The 27,309-nt window shown below is 47.7% G+C and overlaps 3 protein-coding genes across 5 annotated transcripts in view; 2 read left to right on the top strand and 1 right to left on the bottom strand.

Moving 5' to 3' along the window:
• The window catches only part of LOC115799318 (NACHT, LRR and PYD domains-containing protein 12-like), a 652,446-nt gene that overhangs the window by 593,293 nt on the left and 31,844 nt on the right, over nt 1-27,309 (top strand). The window lies entirely within an intron of this gene.
• On the bottom strand, nt 9,537-20,945 carry eci2 (enoyl-CoA delta isomerase 2). Of its 3 annotated transcripts, XM_030756449.1 has the most exons (12): nt 20,810-20,945; nt 18,773-18,873; nt 18,484-18,587; nt 17,881-17,979; nt 15,603-15,794; nt 15,457-15,526; nt 13,142-13,244; nt 12,012-12,132; nt 11,693-11,782; nt 10,855-10,998; nt 10,302-10,475; nt 9,537-10,208 (listed from the first exon to the last, which is right to left on the bottom strand). In XM_030756449.1, exons 1-11 carry the CDS (start codon nt 20,863-20,865, stop codon nt 10,320-10,322), a joined length of 1,236 nt encoding a protein of 411 aa, XP_030612309.1. In that variant the 5' UTR covers nt 20,866-20,945; the 3' UTR covers nt 9,537-10,208; nt 10,302-10,319. The 3 variants fall into 3 exon arrangements, with proteins under 3 accessions (XP_030612309.1, XP_030612308.1, XP_030612310.1); XM_030756448.1 differs by having other exon boundaries at nt 9,537-10,475; XM_030756450.1 differs by having other exon boundaries at nt 9,537-10,475; nt 10,897-10,998.
• Nucleotides 21,143-26,586, top strand: LOC115799345 (GTP-binding protein Rheb-like). Its single transcript, XM_030756458.1, has 8 exons — nt 21,143-21,280; nt 22,381-22,452; nt 22,529-22,596; nt 22,691-22,773; nt 23,241-23,297; nt 23,530-23,577; nt 25,682-25,763; nt 25,839-26,586. Exons 1-8 carry the CDS (start codon nt 21,229-21,231, stop codon nt 25,929-25,931), a joined length of 555 nt encoding a protein of 184 aa, XP_030612318.1. The 5' UTR covers nt 21,143-21,228; the 3' UTR covers nt 25,932-26,586.

Here is a 27,309-nt window from a genome sequence, read left to right as displayed (position 1 = left end):
TAGTCACTTGTAAGCTGAAAAAACTGAACTCAAATGTATCGTGCATGGATCATTTTACAAGTTTTAGATCTGAAAGTTTCACACATTCAGTTTGTTGCTGTTTGGGCTTCAGATTAATCAGTACATTAATAAGTCTGCTGCTCTGCACTAATTAACAGACACGTGAAAGTGAAACAAGCAAATATAAAATCAATAATGTTGCAGTCCATGGAGGATTAAAGTTCCCATTGAACACTACAAAGTGAAGCACACTGATGTTTTAACTCTACTCAGGTCCTTTTAGAGGAAGGTGGTGAGATATGTGATATTTATGGTTCAGCCTTATTGTACTCACATTAACTAGTGCTTCAGAGGCAGAGAGTGCAGCACTGTGCAGAGCCCCAGATGTTTGTACAGCAGTAGGAGCTCTTGCCTGATCCTGGTGCTAGAAGAAAGGTCAGAGTGTCAGAAGATGACATCTACCTCCATCAGCTCATGCTGCAAAGCTGCATGAATATGTAGATTTTCCACATGGAGAGGATGTGATTAAATCCTGGTGATTAGACTTTCAGGCCAACTTGGAAATGTCATGTGAGGACAGGTGTGAGGCAGCGCTATCACGTCCTCCCTCCACCCGCACCGTCGCCTCTTCAATCTGCACGAGTCCCCGGCTGATCTCTGAGGAAATTTACATTCCAGCGGCCCGAGCAGCTCGGCGCAGTCATCTGAATGTAAATGCTGAGCTGATTGCAGAGCGAGGCGAGGCTCTCCGGTGGGAGGAGGATCTCTGATGTGAGAACGCGGGCGGCGTGTCCTCAGCGAGGTCACCGCAAACCTGTCCGACACCGAGACCTCAATCAGGCCTGCACAGGAAGACGACGTGAGGAGAATAATCAGTCAACAGGAAGCTGTTTTTATCAGGGATTCAGTGCTTGAAGTTATCTTTGGATGTTGGACTCACACAAAGACGCTGCCTGGATGGAGCACACAGTTCAGTCCATAACAGTAAATGCACCAGACTATAAGCTGCTCTAGTCACACCAGGACTTTGTACCAGGGAGCTGGCAGGTTTAAACCTGATGATGAACCCAGAAAGGTCGAGGCTGCAGTGCATCTGTGAAGATGACTCTGGTCAGACTCAAACCGCTCAGGCTGCCTCGTTTCAGCACAAAGGAGCTCCATCTGATTTCAGCTGCCTTCCAGTCACTGCTGAGAATTCAGGACCAGAAGATCAGCTGATGAGCTTTGCTTAATGAGCCTGATCTTGGGACCAGTGTTTCAGGAGCCTGAGCTTCTGGTTGGGTGTATTGTCCTATACTGGTTATCCTGGTTATAGAAACAGCAACTCACAGTAAACTTTCATAGGCTGTAAGCAAGCCTTTCCTTTTGGTGTTTTCCCTCTGTGCAGGCTGAAGCTCAGTCAGCCCACCTCTGGGTCACATGTCTGTTTAAAACACTGAAAAGAAAACGTATGATTTATTTGTGTTATTATAAAACACTTCATGTGAACCGCACATCTCATTTTGTTTTCTTCCCTCCAGCAAAACCATCTCTGCTTTCCCATCTCATTACGCCCCTCCCAGCCTTTCTCCATCAGTGAATCAATGACTCTCTGACTGCCTCCCGTCTCCTCCTCCTCCTCCTCCTCCTCCTCCTCTCTCTCCTCTGTGTCCTGATTTGATGTTCGGAGGCCAATTCAGGTAAAGCCAACTCTGTTTTCTTTGTGTTTCTGCTGTGAAGTTTAATCCCCTGCCCCTCATTAACTTTGGAGGAACTCAACCTAGAAATGCATCGATCTGATTGGTTCAGCGAGCGCGCGCCCCTGCTGCTCCTCCTATAGACTCGAAGGGAAAGCCCTCCGTGTCTCCCTGGATAACCTCCGTCCTGCTGGGACGGCCTGTGGACTGATCCTGTGTCTGTGAACAGATTCAGAGTCAGATCAGGACAGGCGTGTGGAGGGAAAGGCACCTTAAAGCGTCACAAACTTCAGCACAGATAACTTCTCACACAGTGACCTGGTTTATATAACAGAGCAGAGCTTCAGGTCATTCAGCTGATGCTCAGATGATCGAGGCTAAAGGTCAGAGAGGTCAGCTGTCTTCTGGAGCTGTCTGTCCAACCAGAATCCGGCTAGGACAGATGTGTGTGACATGCGGTCTGCATGCAAGTCTGCATGCCACAGCATCCATCCATCCATCCATCCATCCACCTTCTACCGCTGATCTGGGTCAGGGTTAGAGGGGTGGCATCTAAACGGAAAGACTGAGATGTTCCCAAGCCAGCCTAGAGATAGGATCCCTGTCTCTAGATAATGAGTTTCCACATTAGTTCATGAGGAACATGTTCTATATGCCGCTCCTCTGTTCCTACTGTGTAGTCTGCTTCAGTCATTGTTCAGTCTCTGCAGCTAAAACTCTGGTTCTAAGAAGACGTGGTTGGAAATATCACCTCTGTGGTTTCTCTTGTCAGCACGGCAGAGTGAACAGCAGCTACATCTCAGGTGGAGGTGAAGCCAGCAGCTGAGCATGTGCAGGTGGAGGTGTAGCGAGTTCAGCGTGCTGTGAAGCAGAAACCTCCACTCTGACGCTTCCAATGAGCTCAACACAAAAACTCTCCCACACCGACGCTGTTTCGATGGATTTTCCCAGAGGACATGAACGCAGCATTAACTCCATGTCTTTGAACCTCATTCTGCTCCACCCTGAAGCTCCCCACCTCTCTGAGGTGTGCATCCAGACTGATCTGAGACCTGTGTGTTTGCATGTGTGTGTGTGCTCGAGCTCTACTCTCTGAACTCAGGCAGCAAACATCTCCCCTGTAAGCTGTCCTACATACAGTCACTGATGAACTTCACCTGGACTCGGCGTGCTGGGGTCTGTTGTAACGTTCACCTGCCACCCTGTTTCCACATACAGCAGAGCCAGGAAAACACCACAGAAGAAGAGGATGACGTCATTATAAAGAACAGACGTGGAAAACAGTCGTGGGGTTAGCGTCAGTCTCGGTGTTGCTCCAGGTTACACGCTGCTGCCTCCTGGATGGAGAACATTCCCATTTGTAGCAGATTCATAGAGTAAACTGGCCCTTTAAATAGTCACAAAAAGAAAGATTGGGATAATCAATCAATCAGGTTAGCTATGATGTCTGATATGTGTTGTGGTAATTTATCTAATTTATTACAGAAACTCAAATTAATGTGTTTTTAATTGTCACTAGGCTGTCACCTCTGATCGTTACAAACGAGCTCAGGACCGTTTGTGTGTGGAATAATTAATATTCCAAGTTCTCCATAATAATGAAGTTCTGGCTCTGGGGATGCTCACATGGATCCTGCTGCTGTGTGAAAGTCTAAGAGGTGATGCTGATGCAGGAGGTGTCCTGGTCCTGGACCTTTGTCCAGTGTTTTGTGTTATTCATTGTTATATACATTGTGTGTGCTTATGGGTTTTGATCCTTATGTAGTTATTGTGTTTCATTCCTGTTTCCTTTGTCCTTCCTGTGACCCCTGCGTCTGTCCCAGTGTCTCTGTGCTTTATCCTCCGCCCTGTGTGAAGTCAGCTGAAGTCACCCTGTCCTGGTGTGCGTCTGTGTTCAAGTGTTGTCATTTCCTGTCTTATTGTGATAGGATCTTATTTCATGTGATTGTGTTTAGTTTTGCTTTCCTTGTTTCATCAGTGTAATTTTGATCACCTGTGCTCCCCGGAGGTTTCCACTCCTCTCATTACCTTACATGTGTGTACTGTCCGTGTCTTGTGTTCACCATATGTTGTGTGTCTGTCTCCTCCTGTGGCTTCCCCTCGGTTCTCCGAGGGCTTCTGTGGATTGTTGACATGCCTTGTTTGGGGATTTAGTGTTTTGTATTTTATGTTTGGGACACTGTGAAAACGCCTCCAGCTGTTTGAGTGCAGCTCTGCTCTCACAGCCTCCCTGACACGAGGTTCAGACACTTCAAATTAAAATCTCACCTTTTCACTCAGCTGCTTTAGTTTCTTCTATTGCAGTTCAGTTAACCTTTGGAGGTCAAAGCTGCTGTAGGTTGTAACCCTGACCCTAATCCTAATCCTGGACCTAAAACACAGTTGGAGGTTTTTTTTGTTTGCTTTTTTTTTTTAGATAATAAACGTGAAGAGTTTTTGATGTTTGTCTCTTAGAATGATTATTTTCTTTGTTCTGTGATTGGCAGAACAATTTCATTAGACCAAAAATGAAGCTCTCTGATTGCCTGTGGTCAGGGTTGGGGTGATGTCACCGACGATAACTGAAGGCAGCAGGGGAATCGAACCTGAACAAGTTCAGCCTGAGACTGCTGACCTCCAGCAAGGCTGAAGATCTTTTCCACACCATGAAGCGAGTCCCTGCATCTGCAAACAGATCTGGATCTGGACCAGTCTGAGAACATCTGAATGTGATGTGTCTGATTCCATCCCCTAAATAATCCTAACAAAAATAAATCCCTGCATCAGTTCCAAAGTCAGCCCCTCTAAAGCTGGGTGAAGCTTCACCTCTGGGAGTATTCTCATGGAAATCTAATTGTAGGATTTTAGATAACCAATCACATGATCTCCTTTGTGGAGGTAATGAACGCTACAGCCACAGAAACCTAAATGGAGGAGAAGCAGCAGAGTTAGAGGGATTTTTTTAAACTTCAGTGACCTGTGGAGGACGCCGTCTCTCCTGACGACCATCCATCAGCTGCTAACGGAGAAATGAGCTAATGGAGGATGAAGATGGACGACTCTCCCCCTCACTTACTTTTGTTCATTGAACCCCTCCTGACTGTATCTTGTGTTCACCCTCTCTGGGTTTTACTTCCCTTCCTCTTTCTTTTCTCCCACGTTTCTGATCTGGTCTCTCTGCCTTTCCTTTAGTCTCTCCTTTATGTTTGGATCCATAATAAAAAACAGAAGTTCAAGGTAAAAGCAGAGAATTAAAAGCATGAAAAACTACAGGAATCTCTTCTTCACCTCCTCCCCTCCTCTCTCTGATGGATGGCAGGTCACTGGGCTGCTACGTCACAGCGACTGATTGATGATTGGTCCCTTCAGGGAGTGCCAGTCATCCAGCTCGTGTGATTGGCTCCCTGACAGTTTGAGAGAAATCTCCTTACTGCTCAGCAGTCTACAGTTACATCCAAAACACGAGTGAGTGGAAGCAGAGACGTGCTGTATGTCTGTGTTTCCATCCATCCATCCCTCTTATCCAGCTCTGGGTTGTGGGGGCAGCACTCTGAGCTCCTGCGCTAACTCCAACATCATCTCCAGCAGATATAAGTTCAGACTTGGACCTGCTAATTCCAGTTAGTTTGAACTTGGACAAGAACCACCTCAGTGTAAGTTGGAGGTTATGAAGTCAACATGATCACATGATCCAACAGGGTGAAAAACTCCATAAAAGTTAGAACAGGCATAAAAAGCAGTCCTGATGAAGTCCAACAACCACGTTACAGACCAAGAGCAATAAATCAGTAGATCCTCCAGAAGCCGTGGTTGGACTAACAGAACCTGGTATAGACTCTCCCAGGAATTCTGAGGAATATGGTACCATCTGGTACCTCTTCTAAAGGAGGAGGACTACCAGCCCTGCCTGACAGTTTAGAGGCAGCAGACCTAAGGGCTAAGTTTGACTGCATTTGTGTGTTATTGTGCCTCTGTGTTCAGCTCGGTTGTGTTTGCTCCTCAGCTCCGCAGCATCCATGAAGCAGCAGAGGTTTCTACAGGCAGCTTTCTCTCTGAGATTTTTCCTGTCTGGGTTGTTGCTTTGTTTCTGTCTCAGAAATGTGACCTCACAAAAACAGAGGATTAAGGTGGATGAAAACGCGCTGACTGAAAGAGGAGCCGGAGGGAAACCCTTACAGGGCGGAGGTGCAGCCTGAGAGCGAGACGCACAAACAAGACGTCTGTGAGTGATGGAGGAGAGGAACACGAGGAATGGATGGTGAACGTGCAGACTTGGCAGCTGCTTCTTTCCACACACCTGTCTAGTATTTCATGTGAAGGATTTGTCCTGACCCCCCAGCAGGCCACACACCGGCCGCTCCCCGACCACCAAACTCCTCTCTGTACGAATATTTGTAGGATCTGGAGGCGTACGTGATCCGATTCTGACAGAGTAATTATTCCCCAAACTGTAATCTCACAGAAATGCTCCTCAAAGATTGAAAATGCTATTGTGCAGGATTATATTTCTTCTCTCCCTCTGAAGACACTCTGGGATAAATCTGAGCAGCTGGTTTGCATCAGGACTTTGAGAAGTTCATTAAAGCGTGTTAGACCAACTGAAGCTTAATAAATCTGACAGAAGGTTTAAAATTAAAGTCTTCACTGTCTTTTTGCTCTCAGAGATTTTCAGCTGCATGTACCAAAATTTTATTATTACAGAGTTCACTGACTTCAAATCTCACAGCTCCATGCAGCTAACGAGCTGGACTCCTCCCTCAGCAGCCAGAGCACTGAACCACACAGCAGCCATATCATTGGTCAGATCATTGTATTAAAAATGCAAACAGGAAAACAGCTAGCAGCTACAGCCGCCTGTGTCGCCATCCACCTGTCAGTCAAAGAGGCCACGCCCCCCAATAATACAACCTTGAATCTGATTTAAACATGAATGAATCCTGTTTTGAATATTTACTGCTTTAATGTGAGATACGGGTTTATGCTAATGCTATAGGGTGGAAATTTGCTGAGTATGAAGGGTGTGTGTGTGTGTGTGTGTGTGTGTGTGTGTGTGTGTGTGTGTGTGTGTGTACTGGGACAGATGAATGGTTCACTCAGCCATTCGTGACCTTAATGTCTCCTCCTCCTTCATCCATCTCTGGATTAATGAAAGAAGTGGATCTCCTGGTGTTTTCGGGGTGAGCTCTGAGGATACGTCCAGGAATTGAATCAGGCCTGCTCAGGACTCTCATCATTTCATCACATTATTATGTAAATGAGAGTGGACACAGTAAAAGTGATTCTGCAGTGAAGCTGCACAGGTGGCCGTTTTATCTCTGGGAAAGGTTTCTGTTCCAATATCCTCCTTCCTGAACTCCCCGTCCCGCTCTCCTGTTGCTGCAAAAGCTCCGTGTTGTTTGTCAAAGCAGAGACAGGTACGGTCACTGCCTCCTGGATCTCATTTCCACTCAGAGCCCGGCTCCAGGCGGGGGGCTGAGCTGAGATTTATACGTCGGAGTTTCGGGTTCGGGGCTCTGGGGAGGCTGCGGACTCCGACATGTTTCAGAGCAAAGAGAAAAACGACGCTCGGTGACGTCCCTCATAAATAAGTAAGAGCTAAAAGGCCACCGCAGACCCCCGGGGGACGTCCCAGAGCTCAGGACGCCATTGTTAAACATGGCAACAATGGAATTTAATCAGGGCGACCTGCGGGGGCCTGACTCAGAGAGATGGAGCGTCTCGCTCAGGCTTCAAAGCAGAGCAGGTCTAAATGTGAGTGCAGATGTTACAGATGTTCCACTTTTGGTTTCATTGAGACTCTGATAGAAATCTGAGCTCACATCACTCCTTCATTTCACACTTCCTGCTTCCCACAGTGAGTGCTGAGGTTTGAATGTTCACATGATCATCCACTTATAACCGGAGCTTTTAACGTCCACCAGGGACCGGCCATCCATCCATCCATTCTCCCTCCCATTTATCCATCCATCCATCCATTCTCTCTCCCTCCCTCCCTCCCATCCATCCATTCTCCCTCCCTCCCATCCATCCATCCATCCATTCTCCCTCCCTTCCATCCATCCATCCATCCATCCATCCATTCTCCCTCCCATTTATCCATCCATCCATCCATTCTCCCTCCCTTCCATCCATCCATCCATCCATCCATCCATCCATTCTCCCTCCCTCCCTCCCTCCCATCCATCCATCCATCCTTATGCAGGTTCAGGTCTCACTCTAAATAGAGATGTCCAGGCCTCGGTCTCCCCGGCCACCTCTTCAACACTGAGACGTTCCTGGGCCAGCAGAGAGACATAATCTCCTCAGCGTGTCCTGGATCTGCCCTGAGGTCTCCTCCCAGTAGGACATGCCTGAAACACCTTCTTTAAGAAGCACTCAGGAGTCATTCAAGTCAGAACTACCCCAGCTGGCTGCTGTCGGTGTGGAGGTGCAGCATCTCTACTCTGAGCTTTTCCTGAATGAACGAGTATCTCACTCCATCTCCAGGGGGGAGCCCAGAGGCAGGGTGAGGAGCACCCTATAAAGAACAAACCTCCCGGTCCAGGATGGGGTTACTGGGGCCCTGTTCTGGAGCTCAGCATAGCGGATGTGTTGTGGTTGCAGGTCCAGCCTGAGTAAAAATGAGTGGTTTTGGGATCCTGTGGGCCCACCACCTACAGAAGGGGCTGTAGGGGTCCAGAGCTCAGCCTGTCAGCTGGAGGACAACCTTCAACATAAACGGGTCTAAATGTTCCTGCACACCGGAGGCTGCGGTGGAGTTTATGCATCTGCTGTTCTGTGGAGAAACAATCATTCTCAGATGAGTGAAACAGAGAACTTTCTGAAGCGTCTCAGAGCCTACATTTACACACTGCATCGTACTTCCTGGCTTTGCTCTTTGGTCTAAATCGGTGAATGTGAGCTGCAGGATTACCTGCTGCTGGGAGCCCCGTAACAGCTTTATTTCCAGGTGAGTGCTGCCACCTGCTGGACGACACAAAACCTTTAAAGTGCATCTGATTTCTAACACTGCACGTCTCAGTCTGATGTCTCTTGGTCTATTTTAACCACACTGTTGTTACCAGCTGTTCAGAGTACAGCTGGAACACCTGATGCAGATACATTAAGGGTCCAGTTTATTAGGTACACCTGAACAGTCCAATGCAGCAGCTGTAAAACTCTTTATTCAGTCCAGTATTTACAGTCAGAGGCTGCTCCGTGTCCAGGAGTCCAGATTGAGACGCCAGTTACAGTAAATAAATAATTATGTGATGAAAAAGGAATCAGAACTAATCAGTGGGTTTAAACTGCATTTTATGACTTTTTTTTTTCAAAGATGTTTTTGGCCTTTATTGGCAGACAGGAAATGACCTCAAACCTTTCAGTTTATGGGTCACCTGCTCAGCCAGGTAAGCTATACTGACACCCAGCTGCATGTTATTCATTTATCAGCCAGATCAGTTTCTGAACACTGAGGGAGACTGAGGACAGCACCTCACTCTGCAGGAGTTTGGCTTCAGGGTGGATGTTCAGAGTCTGTAGGTGTTCCTCACAGAAACGGTGTTTACATGCATGAGTGCAGCGCCCTCTGCTGGAAGGGGGTCATTGCTTTGAGGACAGCCGGGGTCAGTTCGGGCAAATATTTCACCCACATGATGTCAGTGATGGAGAACAAGCTGAACGGCTGCAGAGGGCTGAACGAACAGGAGGAAGTTCATGTTATCCTGGGTCATCATTTCTTTAAGGTTTACACAGCGGGACACTTATTATGAAGGTTTTAGAGTAAACATCTGGCACAGCTGGAATCCAGTGAGACGGTTCAGGTCTAAAACAACAGTTTTCCAGAATATCCGTGTCACACAAACCGGAACAAACGGGATATTTACAGAGAGCAAGACATCGCCGAGTTCATGATAGGAATTTATTTGACTGACAGACTGAAGATCAATGATGAGCTGCAGGAGATTACAAAGCATTGAAGGCACTTCAACAACAGTTTATTTCATGCACACTAAAAACACAAAGAGAGGCTGCAGTGAGAATGATGGCAGGGCCAAAGCACCTCCAGCTGTGGTCCACATTACATCACACATTGATTTTAAAGGCTGCATGTGTATGATGGAGGCTCTGAATCCTCAGCTTAATTCAGTTTTAAAGAAACAGCAGGATTCCTCTGACGGGTTCCAGCATCAGCAGCTTGTTACAGTACATGTTAGAGGGGCCTGTTCAGCCTGCATCTACATTCATACAGCGACAGGAGAACAAGTTTGTACCCACTTCAGATCATCACCAATCATACCACCCCCCGAGAGAGACATCTGAAGACTCAGAATCAGAGCCGACAGACAGCAGAAGACTGCAGAGCACCAACCAGCAGAAACGTTCTGCAGATGTTTGTTCATGAGACCGAGAAGGTCCAAAAAGCTCTCTGCAGGTCCTCCAAAGCCTCCCTCCTGTCTGTGATCAGCTGATGGTGAACAGGCGAGGGAGACCAGTTTAATGGACGGGGTCCGCGACACCTGCCTCCTGAGCTGTGATTGGTCAGGAAACATCATATGATCTGATTTGATCACCCTGCAGTTTGAACCTGGTGTTAGTTTCACTACTTGTGATTCACTGTGTGACTTCTACAATTAAAAACCATCATGATCTTCCTGCCTCTCACACCTCCGCTCCCTCGCTCCATCACAGCTTGGCCTTGGCCGAGAAGAAGCTCATGACGGCGTTGATACACTCGTCTGACGTCCAGCGCTCCACCAGAAGCTCCACCTCCGCGTCGTTCACGGCGTAGAGATGCTCCTTCTCCATCGAGCGGATCAGCTGTTTGGACAGAGCCAGAGACTGAAACAGAGGCAGAAACAAAGGGGTCAGAGGTCAGATTGATGAGATTTTGGGGCCATTTCTTTGTTCTGTCCTCTTCAAACACAGCAGTCGGGCTTCGGGGCAGCGGCCAAAGAGACGGCACACATCCTGCTGATGTAAGCGTGGCAGTAAAATGACTGAAAATAAGAAACTCTCCTGTGACTGGCAGCTGTGGCAGCTCGTCCAGGTGGAACTACTTTATAGACAGATCAGTTTCCAGGCTTGCGGTCAGAGTCCTCCAGTCTGAGGGCTTCAGAGACGATTAACGAGCTTTACTTCAGAACTAAATCCTGAGCTGACAGTAACGACTTCAACGGTGCGCGGTACTCGAGTCAGTGTACTCTGTGTGTGCGATTACATTGGGGGGCAGCTTGGCGTAGGCCTTCAGTCGAGTCCACACCTCCAACTGGAAGCTGCTGTCGGGGAAAACCTCAGTGACCAGACCGAGTTCACAGGCCTGAGCCGCCGTCAGCTTCTTGTTGAACAGCAGCATCTCGCTGGCCTGAAGACAGAGGAACAAAATCAGAGACAGCATCAGCACCATAACAGCTGGATCACTCCGAGCATGAACTGAAACATGTCAGGACGCAGGGGTCCAGAGGGGACGTCCTCCTTCTGTCCAACCAACAACCCAAACCAGCAGATATTCACTTTCAGCACTACAGACCTCAGTGTGGCAGCAGCAGGTCCAACAAGCTGCTGAAATCTTACACTGAAGAAAACTGAACTCAAACTAATAAAAACTAAAGTGAAACAAAACATTTATGAACACTAAAAACTTAAACTCCAAACAAATATATATATATTAACTGGCATTTTTCCTGAAGTCAAATGACTGGATGACCTGCAGTAGGACCAAATACAAAGAGTTTGGAAAATCCTCAGAAAAGTCAAAGAAACATCTCATCAGCGCTCTAATGGCCTCCTGCAGCCTCACAGGTGACCAGCAGAGGGCAGCAGAGGGCAGCTCTCCCATAAGCCTCAAACCCATCAAAGTGACTCAGGACAGGCTGAAGGTGCAGCTCCATCCTGCAGTATGCTCTATCACACATAACTACGGACTCCATCAGGAATAACTCATTTTTCTTTAGTTACATTAACATTTAAGTGAGGTGTGTGTGTGTGTGTGTGTGTGTGTGTGTGTGTGTGTGTGTGTGTGTGTGTGTGTGTGTGTGTGTGTGTGTGTGTGTGTGTACCTTGGCAGCACCCATTAGTTTGGGGAAGGTGTAGGAGGAGCAGCCTTCAGCGCTCTGGCCCAGCTGACTGAACGGAGTGTGGAAGGTGGCCTGAGACACACACAGAGTCACAGCTTCAACAAACAGATCATCAGGAGGAGGTTTCGTGCACGCTCCTCCTCAAACCAAACTGTCTCAGTCACACGTGATCAAATGGGTCTGTGTGTTAGGAGCTGATTTCTGGAGCTCGTTAAGCTCATGTTGCTGAATCAGGACCTCTGTTATGAGGAGAAAGCAGTTTGTGGAGGATCATGTTTGATGTGTGGGTTGTTGAGCGTACCCTCTCTGTGGCGTAGACCACATCGAAGAGCCCCAACACAGTGACGGAGACGCCCACCGCCGGTCCGTTCACCACGGCCACCAACGGCTTCGGGAAGTCGATGTAGGCCTTCACGTACTTCCTGTGGAGAGGACGGAGAAAACAGATTAACAAGGAGAAGAGTTAAAGTGTGACACAAAGTGTTTACAGTCAGTATCGTTGACAGTTTTCAGGCTTTTTGGCACCTTTAAAATCAGAAGAAAAAAAAAAAATCACAGAAATCCTGCTGACTGCTCGAGGTGTGACTGAAAGGTTGCAGGAATGGGAACGTGAAAATGGAAACCCTGATTAAAATTGGACTGATCTCTCCTTCAGGGGCGCCTCCTCATGCAGCTGTTTTCAGAGCAGCTCCTATTGGTGTATGTCTCAGCAGAAGTGCCATTATCTCCACCTGTTCTGATGGATCGCCGCCCTACAGTGATCCTTCTGTGCTGACTAAATGTTCTCACCTTCTTCTCACCTTTGGGGACAATGAGCTCCATCCTGTGCTGCCCCCCACACACACACACACACACACTGCCTTCAGGGTCAGAAACCACTGAAAGCTGCTCAGCTGCACTCCCATCGTCCACATGAGCTCAGTTCATTCGTTTATTGCAAAAGTTTGAGGTCCAACGTATCTGAACAGGATCTGATGTGGAAAAAACCAGCTGCTCCAGAGGGGACCACCTTCAAGGAAACATCTGCCTAATTTTTATGGCCCTGTTCCTATAACTGAATCTTCATCATCTTCCTCAAACACTCATCATATTGTCTTCATTTAAAACTCAGTTTATTTAGCGCCTCGCTGCACAGGAGGAGTCTGTACTTTAGATTTTGCTGAATCAAGTTCTCAGACTAAAGCTAACCCTGCTGACAGCCTACAATAAACCTTTATTGATCACGGGAGACGCAGCAGTATCAAGTCATTAAAGATCACTCCATCTTTATGAGCTACAGGACGGGGATGAAAGTGAAAGCATTAATTCTGATCCACTGATATAATCCATGTTATCCTGCACTTTATATTTAGAGACATTAACACTTTCGTACTTTTACTCGAGTAAAACGTTTCTTCTTCCTCTAACACCACAAATCAATCGTCCAATCACCTGAGCAGCTCTCCACCGCGTCTGGCCATCTCCTGCACCCCGTCCTCTGTGATCTTGGTGAAGTTGGTGAGGTCGTTTCCGCTGCAGTAGAAATCACCGGCGCCTGAAACACGAGGAGATCACGTGTTCACCTTAACCTGAACCTGCGGCTCTCACTCATGCTTTTAATACGTTTGATCCCAGTGAAGACAGGCTTCATGTTTCCTGAGCAGCTCACGGAGCAGCTGTGGAGTCGGATTATTACCACAAACAAAAGGTCAAAAACATCAGTTCATCAGAATTAGGCCTTTCTGAGCTCCTGTTACCTTCATGCTCAATAACATAAATGAGTAGAGTCGACCTCGTTATCACCCACGTTTAGCTCCAGAAATGTTCAGACGACGACAATTTTTTTTCTGTATGCTGTAAAACTCAAAGTGGGTCATTTTGGAAGATGTTCACAGGAACTGTGAAAATGAAGCCTGAACTGATTAAAGCAGGTAAGGAGGATATTATTTGTCTAAAAACCCAAAGAAGCCTCAGAGAGCAGAAACCTTAGGAAGCACAACAACAGTTTGGCTCATTCTTTTAAAAAACGATGATCGAGGGATCCTTTCTATGGTGACTTCTAAATCATGTTCAAGTGAAGAACTGGGTAACAACTGGGGTGTGCGATATATATCGTCTAAGATAATATCGTAATTGCCGTGTTAACGATGTGCGAGCTGACATTATTGAGTATGCTAATTAGGGAAAAAAACAACAAACGCCTCGGATCCACGCGTTCACTACTTCATGCTTTAGTACAGGCTGCTGCGCGTGCGCATTGAGAGCGCCCGTACTGTACGCTAGCATAGCTGCCTGAATGACACACCTAAAGCTGGAAATGAGTGAACACACTGCGACGGGAGGAAATTCAGACATCACCAGCCTCGCAGTCTACCGCCTTAATTCCTAGGCGAGGAGGTGGTTTGTGGTTTGCAGACTTTGTAAGAAAGCGGACAGCTCGACAACTAACCTGTTCCATCATCAGTGAGTATGAGGAAGATGAAAAGTTTTGGGAAAACCGCAGTCCAACACAAACCACGACTAGCGGGATAAAGAGATAAATAATGGAAGGATTGATGTTAATATCCTTTCAGTTAAAGTAGGTATGTTACAATCACTGCGTCATAACCCAGCGACGTTCTCAGAGCTCACCTGTTTGGAGCCTCGGATAATACGCTGAAGCGGTCTTGCGAGAAAAGCGGGTTTCTGATCAGATGAAGGTGTGTAGTTTCTGTGATTTTATTTTGCTATAATGTAGCGGGAATCCCCCTGGACAGCCTCTGTTTTGATTTTTTTCTTTTCATTCTGTCAAGCAATTGCTTTTGAAAAACTCACCGAAGTTTTTCTCTTTACATTTGTCACGATGCCCAGGACACTTGAAAAAGAGATTTTAATCTCACTGTGTTTTTCCTGGTTGAATAAAATTAAAACATAAGTTAATGTCTCAAAAACACTGATTTAAGTCTTATATTTTACCAGCTTGCACTTCTTGTATGAACACATTTTTAAATAATACAAAATATCATTTATTACCGTTATCGAGAATATTACAGAAAATATCGAGATATTATTTTTTGTCAATATCGCACACCCCTATTAACAACAACCATGAGCACAGAGGAAGATGAAGACCAGAGGAGCCAGACGGGAGAGCAGCTCATGATCTGAAGCACTGGTGGAGGCAGTGTGGGCGACGGTTTACTGATGATGTAACAGCTGTGTCAGGGTTCAACATCAGCAATGATCCAACGGCCTGAGAAGAACGAACAGGTGGAGTCATCTGATTGGCCAGCTGCTGGCCTGTTTGGGCCAATGAGGAGCCGTTACTGTGAGCAGCCCATTTTCTCAGTGAAGCGAATAAAAAGGTGGAACAACAGCAGGAGGGCGGTGCTGAGCGAGTGCTTCACCCACATTTGTAAGTAACTGTAAACACATTCAGGAGCACACGAGTGAAGTTTTACACCAGTCAGCCCAAACAGCCCGTTTATCTCAACAAAAAGACGACAACAGCGAAGGTGATGCTGTCGTTTAACATGGAGGCGGAGCCTCCCCGCATACAGGTAACAGGTAAAAAGCTGAAGAACCATTAATCAAACCAGGGGGAAGAGGACTCACTAAACACTGTCAGCTGTATACAGCAGGAGCACGATCAATGAGCTGATGGAGCTTCAGAAACAACAAGCACAAAGGAGCAAACCCACTGTGTGTGTGTATGTGTGTGTGTGTGTGTGTGTGTGTGTGTGTGTGTGTGTGTGTGTGTGTGTGTGTGTGTGTGTGTGTGTGTATACCAGTAAAGACGGTGATGACAGAGTCGTCTTTCGCTGCTTGCTCCAAAGCAGCGATGATCTCGTTGTACATCTGAAAGAAAACTCCAGAAATCAGGAGGCTGGTTTCATTTCATTAACCATGTTTGTAAAGTCAAACCCGCGCTGACCTCCGTCGTGATGGCGTTCTTCTTGGCTGGTCGGTTCAGTTTGATGGTGGTGATGTCATCCTCTGTGGTGACCAACAGCGTCTCGTAGGTCGCCCCGCTCCCAGCTGGCTTTGCAGCCACCTGGGCAGAGCTACCGGCCTCTGCCTCCAACAGGGAGCCAATCACATTGCAGTACTGCTGTCGGGCTTCATCCTGAGAGATTCAAACCAAAGAGAAATGAATGAAGAGAAAAAATATGAATTTATGTGTCAAAAAAACAGAGGAAAACCAAACACCAACAGAGGCCTGAGAGAAAAAAGAAACTAAAGGCAGAAGGAGAGCTGTGGCCTGTGAGCTCCACCCATCCATCCATCCGTCCGTCCATCAATCTGTCCATCCGTCCATCCATCCATCCATCCATCCGTCCATCCATCCATCCGTCCATCCATCCATCCATCCATCCCTCCGTCCGTCCATCCATCGATCTGTCCATCCATCGATCTGTCCATCCGTCCGTCCATCCATCCATCCCTCCATCCCTCCGTCCGTCCGTCTGTCCGTCCATCCATCCATCCATCCATCCACCCACCCACCCATTGGTCCGTCCGTCCATCCATACACCCACCCATCCATCCATCCATCCATCCATCCGTCCATCCATCCATACACCCACCCATCCATCCATCCATCCATCCATCCATCCATCCATCCGTCCATCCATCCATCCATCCATACACCCACCCGTCCATCCATCCATCCATGCATCCATCCATCCACCCACCCACCCACCCATCCATCCATCCATCTGTCCATTCACCCATGCATCCATCCATACACCCACCCGTCCATCCATGCATGCATCCATCCGTCCATCCATCCATCCATGCATCCACCCACCCACCCGTCCACCCATCCATCCGTCCGTCCGTCCACCCATCCACCCTCTTCTGCTTATCCTGTTCAGGGTCGCAGGTCCACACAAACTAAGGGGCTCGACACACGGGTAGCGACGTTGCTCGCTCTCCATTCATTTCCTATGGAGCTTGTGCGATGAGGCGACAATCGCTTGCCCTCCTCCAGCTAAGCGACCGGCGACATTCGTGCATGTGAAATTTCGAGCTCGTACACGTAGTCGTGCACACGCGACCAGGCGACGCGACACAACAAAGTTGTAAAATGTTCTACTTTTGTCGCTGTCGCATGGCACTAAACCAATCAGCAAGAGTTTCATTGACTGACCAATGAGCGGAGAGTATGCTACACGCTGCAGTCTGCAACCACTTTCAGCACGAAGGAAAGCATCGTTTTAGCTGTTTGACTTTCCTATATTATATGACACTTCACGCAGTGATTATCGAGTTACACATAAAAGGCAGCCGTATGGGAACGTGTTGGTGCAAGACTAACGTTAAACAGACGGATAGAGAGGACTTTTGTGCTAATATAGGATGAACCCGAGGTTGTCTTTTTCTTTTGTAGCGGAGACTTAACAGCAAGATTTCTGTCAGTTCCAATAAAATCTTCAGACTCCTCATCTTTATTGCCGTGTCTGACACGGACTGCTTTGAAAATGTCTAAATCCCTCCAGTTTCATAATCACATTTCTTGGAGACGAGTGACGTAAGAGCGCGATTCGCAAAGCTGCCGTCGCTATCGCGTCCCGTGTGTTCGGTTTCACCCCAGTGGCGATGCGACCCATTCGTCGCTGTCGTTTGTCGCTCCCCGTGTGTCGAGCCCATAAAGCTCGTACATTCATCCTCCCAGCAGCTGTAAGACTTTATAACCATCACTGCTCCCAACAAAAACCACAATAACCTACACAATGTACGATAATATATAATATACTGTAAATAGTCCGGCCTGTTAAGGTTCAACACACAGGCACATCATGTACATTGTATATAGTGTTATTATTAGTAGTATTAAGGTTAATCTTGTTTGTTGATTTTATATATATATATATATTCTTTTCTTAATAGTGTGAATTATTATATTTTTATTTATATTTATAATAACTGCGGCTGCTGTTACACCCAAATTTCCCCTCTGTGGGACAATAAAGGCTGTTTCTTCTTCTTCAGGTCAAAGTTTATCTGGTCCAAATGAGGCTCTGATGTGATAAAAGCTTTAACAGGTTTGCAGCGGTTTAATGTGAAGACTACAGAGCACCGCAAACGGCTGCTGTCCACACTGAAGGAGCAGGAAACGGCCCTTAATCTCAGGAAATAACTGGCTCATAATCCAGATAATAACTGAAGCTGCTTCTGCTGCTTCAAACGTCCCATGACGGGTCTCATACCTGTGAGATGGAGCCCAGAGACTTCCATGCATCCCACTTGGCTTTGTTGACAAAGTCCAGCATTCCTGGTTTGGGAGTGTTGCAGGGACCCTGGGTGGCCTGGGTGAGGAGTGAAATGAGAAGAGAAATGAGGAGAAAGAGGAAGAGGAGCAGGGTTAAATTAGTAACACAAAGGTCAAACAGGAGTCCTCCATAAACCCACACAGGTCGTGTGAACAAAGTGACTGAACTCAGTTATGGAGCATGGATTTTTGCACACAGAGGGAGGATTAAAGAACGTTTCTGTGAGACGTTTCAGCTGCATGCAGAAAACCTTCAGTTCAGCTCTGAGGACAGGATGCTGGGATTTGCATGGAAAACAAGCTTCTTTGTAATACAGCCCGGAACGCTCTCACATATGAACGGAAGCAGAATTTTAGAAGGATTCCCAAATATCTACAACTAAGAAGAGAAACTTTTAAAGAAGCTTTTACAGAAGATGACAGAGAATGTTTAACAAAAGTGGATTAACCAATAAAAAAAGCTTCAAGAAGGTCCAGAACACCAAAGAAACAGGGCTGGGATTTTAAACTGAACCTGTGGAACCTGTGGCGGCACTCGCACCTGCTTGAAGAGGGCATAGATCTTCAGTTTGACCTCGTTGCCCGGGTCTTTCTTCAGCGTCGACAGTTTGTTCTTCGCCTGCTCAAACTGCTCCACCGTCACACCTGAAAACACGCAATGACATCATCACAGATAACCATTAATGACATCATCAATAACTGTCTGTGTGCTGTCGCTTCATGAGGGTTTGAAATGAGGCTGAAACGTGTCGGTCTCACACAGGCTGGAGGAGCGCTGGCTGGATGTATGAACATTATGGATGATGGTGGAGCTGGTGGCAGACACTCACCCATCATGGGAGACGCTGCAGTGTGGAACCTCAGACTGGGAATGGTGGACCTGACGGAGCTGGTGCGGACCCTCAGACTGGGACTGATGGATGTGACGGAGCTAGAGACACAGATGGAGACATTCGGTGTTTACAGCTCTGACTCACCTGGTCACCTGACCCTCAGGGAAACTCCCTAAATTCAACCGTCCCCCAGACAAGAGCAGAGTGAAGGGCTGAGGAGGAACACCATCATCGTTTCTTCATCTTTACTTAAATATGAAACCAGGTCAGAGGTCAGCAGGCTGCGAGTCACGCTTCATCTCAGTCTACCTGCACTCTGACCTTTCACCTGTGAACCTTTCAATGAGAGAATGACCCAAGGATGAAGCTCGGCCTCTTCATCTGGTCATCTCCCTGGATCTGGAGCAAAGGTCGCGGCTGCTTGCAGCTAGCACAGCGGTTAATAATGGAGCATTTCCTGGGCTCGGACCGTGAGCAGCTCTGTGAACTTTTCCTCATTCAGCGCACTTTGCCATTTAAAAAAACAAAAACCACTATCTATGCTTACAATGGTGCATGTGCAGTACACCCAGAAAAGGAGCCGCAGTTATAAAAGTGCAGGAATATCTGCGTTAGACCACAGGAGGCAAACAGGAGAGACGTTTTCTTTAGCGGCAAAAGTGGATCAGTGAACTCAGCAGATAGCAGGACAACAGACTCTGAGCACTAGAAACACGTTTGCAATTTTCGAGCTTTTAAAAGTAGCTGTGGGGCGGGGCGGGGCGGGGGGGCAGTGGCTGGACGATCATGTGTGCTGCAGAAGGCGTATGCCTTCCTGGACACACCAAACACCACAGTCTGCCTCACGTTCTGCCACTTCTCCAGCACATTGAACACCATCCAGCCCAGCCTGCTCACACCCAAGTTGGAGGACATGCTGGTGGACGCCCCCATGGCTGCATGGATGACCACCTGAGGGACGGTCTGTAAGATTACAGAGCTGTGTGTCAAAACGTCTCATCAGCAACATGGAGGGCCCCCAGAGAATCGTGCTGTCCCCATTTCTCTTCACCACCCTCACCGCAGACTTCACGTACTGCACTGAGTCGTGTTGTTCTTGGATGACAGACACGGCCACTGCGTAGTGGGTGGACAGGAGGACTAATACAGGAGCTGGTGGATCAGTTTGTTAAGTGCTGTGGGGAGAACCAGCTGCAGCTAAATGTGGAGAAGATGAAAGAACTGGTGGTGGGCTTCAGAAAGAAGAAGCCACCACTCTTACCTGTCTGTATCTGAGGGACTACTGTGGAGACCGTGTCAGCTATAAATACCTAGGGGTACGGGTATGCCCACACAGACGCAGTATACATGATGGGTCTGAGTCACCTTTACTTCCTGAGAAGGCTCAGATCATTCAAGGTCTCCATTAAGATGCTCCAGATGTTCTATGAGTCTGTTGTGGCAAGCACCATCTTTTCTGCTGTGGTGCGCGGGGGTGGAGGCACCAACAGATTAAACGAACTGATCAGGAAGGCGATACAGGAAATCATTCCTGCCCAGTGCAATAAGACTGTCTAACTCATCACTTCCCAGACATACAGTTTGCTTCTGTTATTCATTTTTATATTTTCTTATGTTTATTTATTCTTTATTATTCCTATTTATAGTGCCATCCCTGTGTAGTTTTAAGCATCATCTCTACTTTCTGTAAATTGCTGCTACACAAGTTAACTTCCCCTAGTGGGATCAAATAAGTCTGTTATCTGTGCCTGTTTCACAGAACACGATGTGGCGATAACCAAACAGGCCAGCAGGTGTCACTGTGGAGATGTGTGTCACACTGTTTAAAAACTAAGACACAATTCCGACACAAATGCTTTGAACGCTTCAGTGTTTCACAAAACCTCGTTTTTCCCGGTTTGTCCATCTCTAGTGAGCACATTCCCCTGATACTCAGCACTAGCAGCCGTGCTATCAGTTAGCCTCCTGCAAGACTTCTCTCGCCTAGCATCGTTAGCATCTAAAACACAAACACCAGCACTTTCTCGATGATACCTTCTTAGTGCAGCAAAGCGCCAGGCAGCGGAGCACCTCAGAGCGACGCTCTCCATGGAAGCGCAGATCTGGAGGTCCGGAGTCCGGAGGACGGGCGGAAGTGGTGAAAGGTTAAGGAGCTAACAAGCGACTAACTTGTTTACAGCGCTGCGCCCGCCCACTCGGTCCTCTCCGATTCTGCCATTGGTTGAAGTGAAGCGTCTCAAATATGATATGCCCAATGATCAGAGGCTTTGAGAACGCCTGTCTGTTTTTAACCAATCGAAATGCACGCTTTGGACGATGGCCCGCCCCCGAGCGTCTGCGGGGCCAATCGGCGTGGGCAGTCCATCAACGCTACACTGCGTACGGGCGGCTCCGGCAGAGAGGATGCGGAGGCTCTGACGTTCTGTCCGCGGTCTGCATGCTGAAATCAGACCATGCCGCAGCCAAAATCTCGGAAGATTGCCGTGCTGGGCTACAGATCAGTGGGTAAGTCCTCTCCGTCTTCCTACCTGCCGGAAATAACCAGCGATTCACGCCACGCGGCCACGCTGCTGCTGTCAGTGGACCTGCGGGAAGATTTGGACACTCTGTCCTCTCCCGCAGCATCTGGAGCCAGAGAGCTGCTGCTGCTCCACTAACATCTAAAACAGCTTCATCCTCACCCTCAGCATCCTCACCCTCAGCTTCATGCTTCCCGCTTCCCCTCAGCACCCTCAGCATCCTCACCCTCAGCATCCTCACCCTCAGCTTAATGCTCGCCCTCAGCACCCTCAGCATCCTCACCCTCAGCTTCATGCTTCCCCTCAGCACCCTCAGCATCCTCACCCTCAGCACCCTCAGCATCCTCACCCTCAGCATCCTCACCCTCAGCTTCATGCTCGCCCTCAGCACCCTCAGCATCCTCACCCTCAGCATCCTCAGTTGGTTTCAGGTGGGGATTGGGTCTCTGACAGCCAATCAGATGCTGAGACAGATGTGGTCCTGATGCTGCAAGCATTCCGACAGGTGATGCAGGAGTTTCAGCTGAGACTGACACAAGAGCTTCACACACTTGCACACATTAGAGTCACACTAAACAGTTGTATTCCCATGAGAATAATGGAAATTTAACACAAACTGCACTTAAATTATTTAATTTTTCTCAGTGAATAATAAACAATACAATAAATCCCAGGATCTTTTTCTTGGATGGTTGAAGTGCACAATAGCCATATTGTTGGTCAGATAACTGCATTAAAAATGCTCCAACAGCACAAACACAGTCCAGAGGTCCAGATCAGGGACTCCCGTTAACTGTGAAACCCAGATCTGCAGGTTTGGGTTCCTCTCTCAGCTCCTGTGTGGTCTGATCGTGCAGGACCTCCTGCTCAGCTCTCCTGATGACTTCATGGTCTCAGATTTCAGGTCTGACTGAATAAAACATGAATTTGGAAATTGTGATCCGATCCCTCGTTTTCTTACCTGCTTATCGAACTGCTGGAGCTCAGCTGTGTCTTCATCTAACTAAGCTGCAGATATGAGCAGAGCAGCATCTGTGCTCTTGTTATTGTGTGTACACTGTGTGTGTGTGTGTGTGTGTGTTTCAGGGAAGTCTTCTCTCACCATCCAGTTTGTGGAGGGCCAGTTTGTGGACTCGTACGACCCCACCATAGAGAACAGTGAGTCCGACCATCCTGTCACAGTTTCAGTGTTTGTGTTACGTCACACGTCTCTAACGTCACGACTCTGCCTCAGCGTTTACAAAGATGATGACGGTGAACGGTCAGGAGTACAACCTGCAGCTGGTGGACACAGCCGGTCAGGTGAGGTCGTCGTCAGGTAACCCCCATGTAAACGTCAGCTCCTCATGCTGGAACAATGTGTGTGTCCCTTTGTGTGTACCTGTGTGTGTTGCAGGACGAGTACTCCATCTTTCCTCAGAGTTACACCATCGATGTCAACGGTTACATCCTCATCTACTCCGTAACGTCCTACAAAAGGTGAGGATGGACCACCTCCTTTGTGCTTACTGTTAGCAAAGGTAGATCTCATTAAACCAGCAGCCTCCTCAGTGCTGGATCTCAGTCAGCTGACAGAACCGCTGCACCTGCTGCACTTTACTGTTCGACTTCCTCTAAAACTGATGTTTGGAATCAAAGGGCAGGGCAAAGGTCATAGACGAGGAAAAAAGGTGAGGGACTGGATGGAGAGCTCACTGTGAGAACAATCTGACAAACAGGAAGAGCTACATAGGTTAACAGGTGTGACAGGTTACACACAGGTGAGGCTGATATGGGCCAGGGTGGAGCTTACAGAGACAGGAGGTGAAACTGACCACAGGAAACTGAACAACCAAAATCCAGGTTGTTCATTCGTGTGCATCTGACACCCCCACAGGTAAGCTTACAGGTGTGCTGAGCTGTTCTTATTCATGGGAACTCTGCTTTGATCTTCTGTGTCTCTGCAGTTTTGAGGTGGTCAGAGTGATCCACGAGAAGCTGCTGGACATGGTGGGAAACGTGCAGTACGTACACACACACACACACACACACACACACTGAACCTGAACCCTAAACTCAGTCTACACCCTTAATCAAGCCTCTGAAAGCCTCCCAAAGTGAGCAGCAGCAGTCACATGTAGGTTTGGAGGTGAAGCCTGAGTGTTTGTGTTGCAGTGTTGTGTATCAGTAACACTGCCTCCTCCTGTCAGACCGAGCTCAGGGATTAACAGTCGTCTTCTCTCTGTCTCCCTCCAGAGTACCGATCATTTTAGTGGGGAACAAGAAGGACTTGCACATGGAGAGGTAAGGCGCCTTATCTCGCCGCAGCAGGCTTTACATAATTAATGTGTTTTAAAGGTTTCCAGAGCAAAAGGCGGCTCAATGTTTTTAGCTCTGAAAGGTCACAGCTGTTTGTGAGAGAGGGCAGGAAACACTGTGACACTCATCGCTGGAGTGAATCCTTCAAACCCAGATTAGTTCATCTGAGCCTGCAGACTCTCACTGACGTGATCACGGCCTTCAGCAAGGCAGCGTTAATGCTGAAAACAACCCACAATGCAACACTGTCTGCAGGAAACGTGACAACAGGGATATGTGCACACTCCTAACAATAACACTCTCTAACACAATCTGAGCGCATATTAACAGATTCAGTCCACCTCTGCATGGAGGCAGCGTCAGGGCGATGCAGCGTTTTACTGCATGTTCTGGATTAACCACTGGAAGCAAAGGCTGATGTCTTATTGTCTTCTGGAGAAGGGTCATGTGATCAGAGCTGATGAGTCCCAATCAGACAGGAAAAAAGCCTTTTCTGTCCGGACTGAAGCACAGTCCCAGCTTTCAGACTGGAACCGGATCCACAGTGTTCTCAAAGGCTCTGAAAGGCTAAAATTTGTCTGGACTCAAAGCAGAAAAGCAACAAAGTGCTCTCACATGCCTGCAGCCACTGAAATAACTCACTTTTCAAACCACGTTTCCAAAAAAATATCCTGTCATATTCATACTGATATAATACTCTGAACACAGACTTCCTGCATCACAGCAGGCTAACCTGAGGCGCTAATCCCAGCCTTTAATCATCCTGAGCCGAACACCAAAACCACATCTGAGCTGAGCATCGACCTCTGCTGGGAATCACTGAAGCACCCGAGCTGCAGTTCCTCTGATGTCCACTTGAGGCTCCAACAGTGAGTCAGTCCCCGCTAAAATGTCAGCTGACTGGAGTCCCTGAACTGGACCTCTGTACCATGTGCTGCTGTTTAATGCAGTTAGCTGACCAATAATATGGCTGCTGTGTGCTTCGGCTAACAGACCGTCCAAGAAGGCGGAGCTCCAGTTTGGCTGAAATTAAATTCTGGGATTTTGATTGGCTCTTACTGATTAGCAGTTTGTGTGTGTGTGTGTGTGTGTGTGTGTGTGTGTGTGTGTGTGTGTGTGTGTGTGTGTGTGTGTGTGTGTGTGTGTGTGTGTGTGTGTGTGTGATGCTCCCACACAGTCTGTGGATGCACACTGATAACCCTTCACCTTCTTATCAAAATAAGGTCACTTCTTGCTCCAAAGTTCAAGCTTCAAAATGTCCCCACTGTGGTGGTTTCACACTGGAAACTGTCCACACAGACATAGAAAGGCAAGCACACACACACACACACACACGCACACACACACACACACATACACACACACACACTGCGGCAGTTTGAAGTTTGCCTCTGATTGGACTGCAGCTCCCATTATTGACCCAGTGTGTGTGCAGTATCTCTGCAGCCTCTCTGATCCAATTACAGCTGCGAGAAAAAAGCTTTTACAGCAGAAAGGTGAGGCCGGGTGGACACGAGGAGGAGCTGAGGAGGAACGAGGGAGGCGAAAACAGCAGAGGAGCAGGGTACATGAGCGAAAGGCTGCAAAGGAAGAGAAATAAATCACAGCAGTGAAGAGAGAGAAAAGACGAGAAACACGTTTTATGTAGTGGTGAAAGAAGCAGGAGACGCAGTAAAAACAGCTCAAATATGCAGAAGAAGAAAACTGACTGTAGACAGAAAAGACCCAAGAGAACGAGTTTAATAGTCCATCAGAGAAAAGGCCTCATTTTAAAAAGAAGTTACATCTTAAATCAGAATTATAAAAAAACGTCTCAGTGGCAAAAAGATGCCTCTGTGAGAAAGTCTCATCTAAAAATTAAACATCTGCAGTGATGGAGGCTGTGAATGTTAGAAAAAAGAGTGTGTGTGTGTGTGTGTGTGTGTGTGTGTGTGTGTGTGTGTGTGTGTGTGTGTGTGTGTGTGTGTGTGTGTGTGTGTTGTATGAAGCACTTTGAGGCCCTGGGTTCTCTGGGAGCTGCTCCTTCGTCTGTGATTGAGGTGAAACATAGAGGCTTGAAGACTTGTGTTGTTGTTGTGTTGCTGTGCAGAGTGATCAGCTTCGAGGAGGGGAAAGCTCTGGCCGAGTCGTGGAACGCCGTCTTCCTCGAGTCTTCAGCCAAAGAAAACCAGGTGAGGACAAAGAAAGGTGACCTGTGAGGTCACCGCCTGCTCGTCTGACCCCTTTTCCCCGCTGCCTCCTTGCAGACGGCCGTGGAGGTGTTCAGGAGGATGATCCTGGAGGTGGAGAAGATGGAGGCTGGCCAGCCGCAGGGTCGGACGCCCTGCTCTGTGATGTAGCTCCTAATACCCGCCACACCGACCGACCCCATCACTGTCCACCACGGGCAGAAGCGACCCGTTAGCATTAGCCTCCATGTTCGATTCCTCAGACACGTCCCACCAGGCTCCATCAGAGCTCCTGATCCTGAGAGCTCCGCCCCCGTCGGGGAACAGCAGGGTGGGCAGGAAGCCTCAGGATCGCCTCCTGCTGACTCTGTGCAGATGTTTCCCAGCTGAACTGTGAACTGTAGACTTCCAGAACATCTGCACAGAGCCAGGAGGAAGTCTGGGACTGAAAGGTGCTCCTTCATGAAAACACGCATCCAGACTTTAAGAAAACAGATTTTATTAAATACAGTTATTGAGCATTACTGTTTAACTTTCAGTAGGACTGAAGATTTGTTAAAGCATGAATTCTTCCTCAGAGTGGATGATTTATTTTCAGAACACAGATTTCCTGCTGGCTTTGTAGCCTGATTAAAGTGAGAGAGCAGAGAAAGGATGCATGGCTGTGCTCCGTTTGATCCACATCCTGTTTGTCCTCTCCGTGACACTGAAGCTGCTACCTGAACTCCTCTCACCTGACCCCTCTTCTATATTAAAAAATTCTTTTTATATGTAACAAAGAACTGTTTATGTTTTTATGATTGTTCCCATTAAAGTTGTGTTCTGTTGTTTGGCTAAAGTCTGCTCCATGTGTCTTTACTGAGGCTGAGGATGATGAAGGACCTGATAAGTTTCTGAAGGGTATTTTGTACAAACCTGACCCTCAGAGATGTTGGTCCAAGCTGCCAAGACAGCGTCACACAGCTGCTGCAGATTTGTTGGAAGAACATCCATGAAGAGGATCTCCCACCACGTCCCAAAGGTGCTCTACTGGACTGAGATTTGTGACTGTGGAGAACTCACGAAACCAGTCTGAGATGATCTCAGCTCTGTGGCATGGGGTGTTATCCTGCCAAAGATCCATACTTTCATGCTGTTCACACTAAACTTGTGTGAACTGCAGCCTTGGTTTGTTCTCAGCTGACACCAGGTGTGCTCTTCTGCTGCTGCTGTGCGTTCAGAGATGCTCTTCTGCAGACCTCGGTTATAACGAGTGGTTATTTGAGTTCTTGTTGCCTTCCTGTCAGCCTGAAGCAGTCTCTCCATTCATCTCTGACTTCAACAAGGCATTTTCTCCCAGAGATCTGCTGCTGTGTGATTGGCTGATGACATATTTGTGCTAACGAGCAGTTGAACAGGGGAGGTGTTGTTGAATCTGCTTGAGCCCGGGTGCATTTTACCAGGTTGCTTGTGTTGCCTTGTTGCTGCTTGTGTTGCCTTGGACTCTATGGACTTGTTGCCATAGAGGTTAAGCTCAGGGGACAAAAGCCAGTTTGCAGTAAATACCAAA

This window comes from Archocentrus centrarchus, chromosome 20, assembly GCF_007364275.1.
Source record: "Archocentrus centrarchus isolate MPI-CPG fArcCen1 chromosome 20, fArcCen1, whole genome shotgun sequence".
Lineage (NCBI taxonomy): Eukaryota > Metazoa > Chordata > Actinopteri > Cichliformes > Cichlidae > Archocentrus > Archocentrus centrarchus.
The sequence above is the reverse complement of the archived record's forward strand: the minus strand, read 5'-3'. Positions and strand labels throughout refer to the sequence as shown.

Excerpts from the sequence above, each read along its gene's own strand:
- eci2 (XM_030756448.1), bottom strand. The coding sequence starts at position 20,865 with ATGGAGAGCGTCGCTCTGAGGTGCTCCGCTGCCTGGCGCTTTGCTGCA. Across the intron at positions 18,874-20,809 it reads CGCTTTGCTGCACTAAGAAG|CTCCGTCACATCCATCAGTC; the intron begins GTATCATCGAGA and ends CTGTGTCTCTAG. Across the intron at positions 10,999-11,692 it reads AACTAATGGGTGCTGCCAAG|GCCAGCGAGATGCTGCTGTT; the intron begins GTACACACACAC and ends CTCTGTCTTCAG.
- LOC115799345 (XM_030756458.1), top strand. The coding sequence starts at position 21,229 with ATGCCGCAGCCAAAATCTCGGAAGATTGCCGTGCTGGGCTACAGATCA. Across the intron at positions 22,453-22,528 it reads CGACCCCACCATAGAGAACA|CGTTTACAAAGATGATGACG; the intron begins GTGAGTCCGACC and ends ACTCTGCCTCAG. Across the intron at positions 23,578-25,681 it reads AAGGACTTGCACATGGAGAG|AGTGATCAGCTTCGAGGAGG; the intron begins GTAAGGCGCCTT and ends GTTGCTGTGCAG.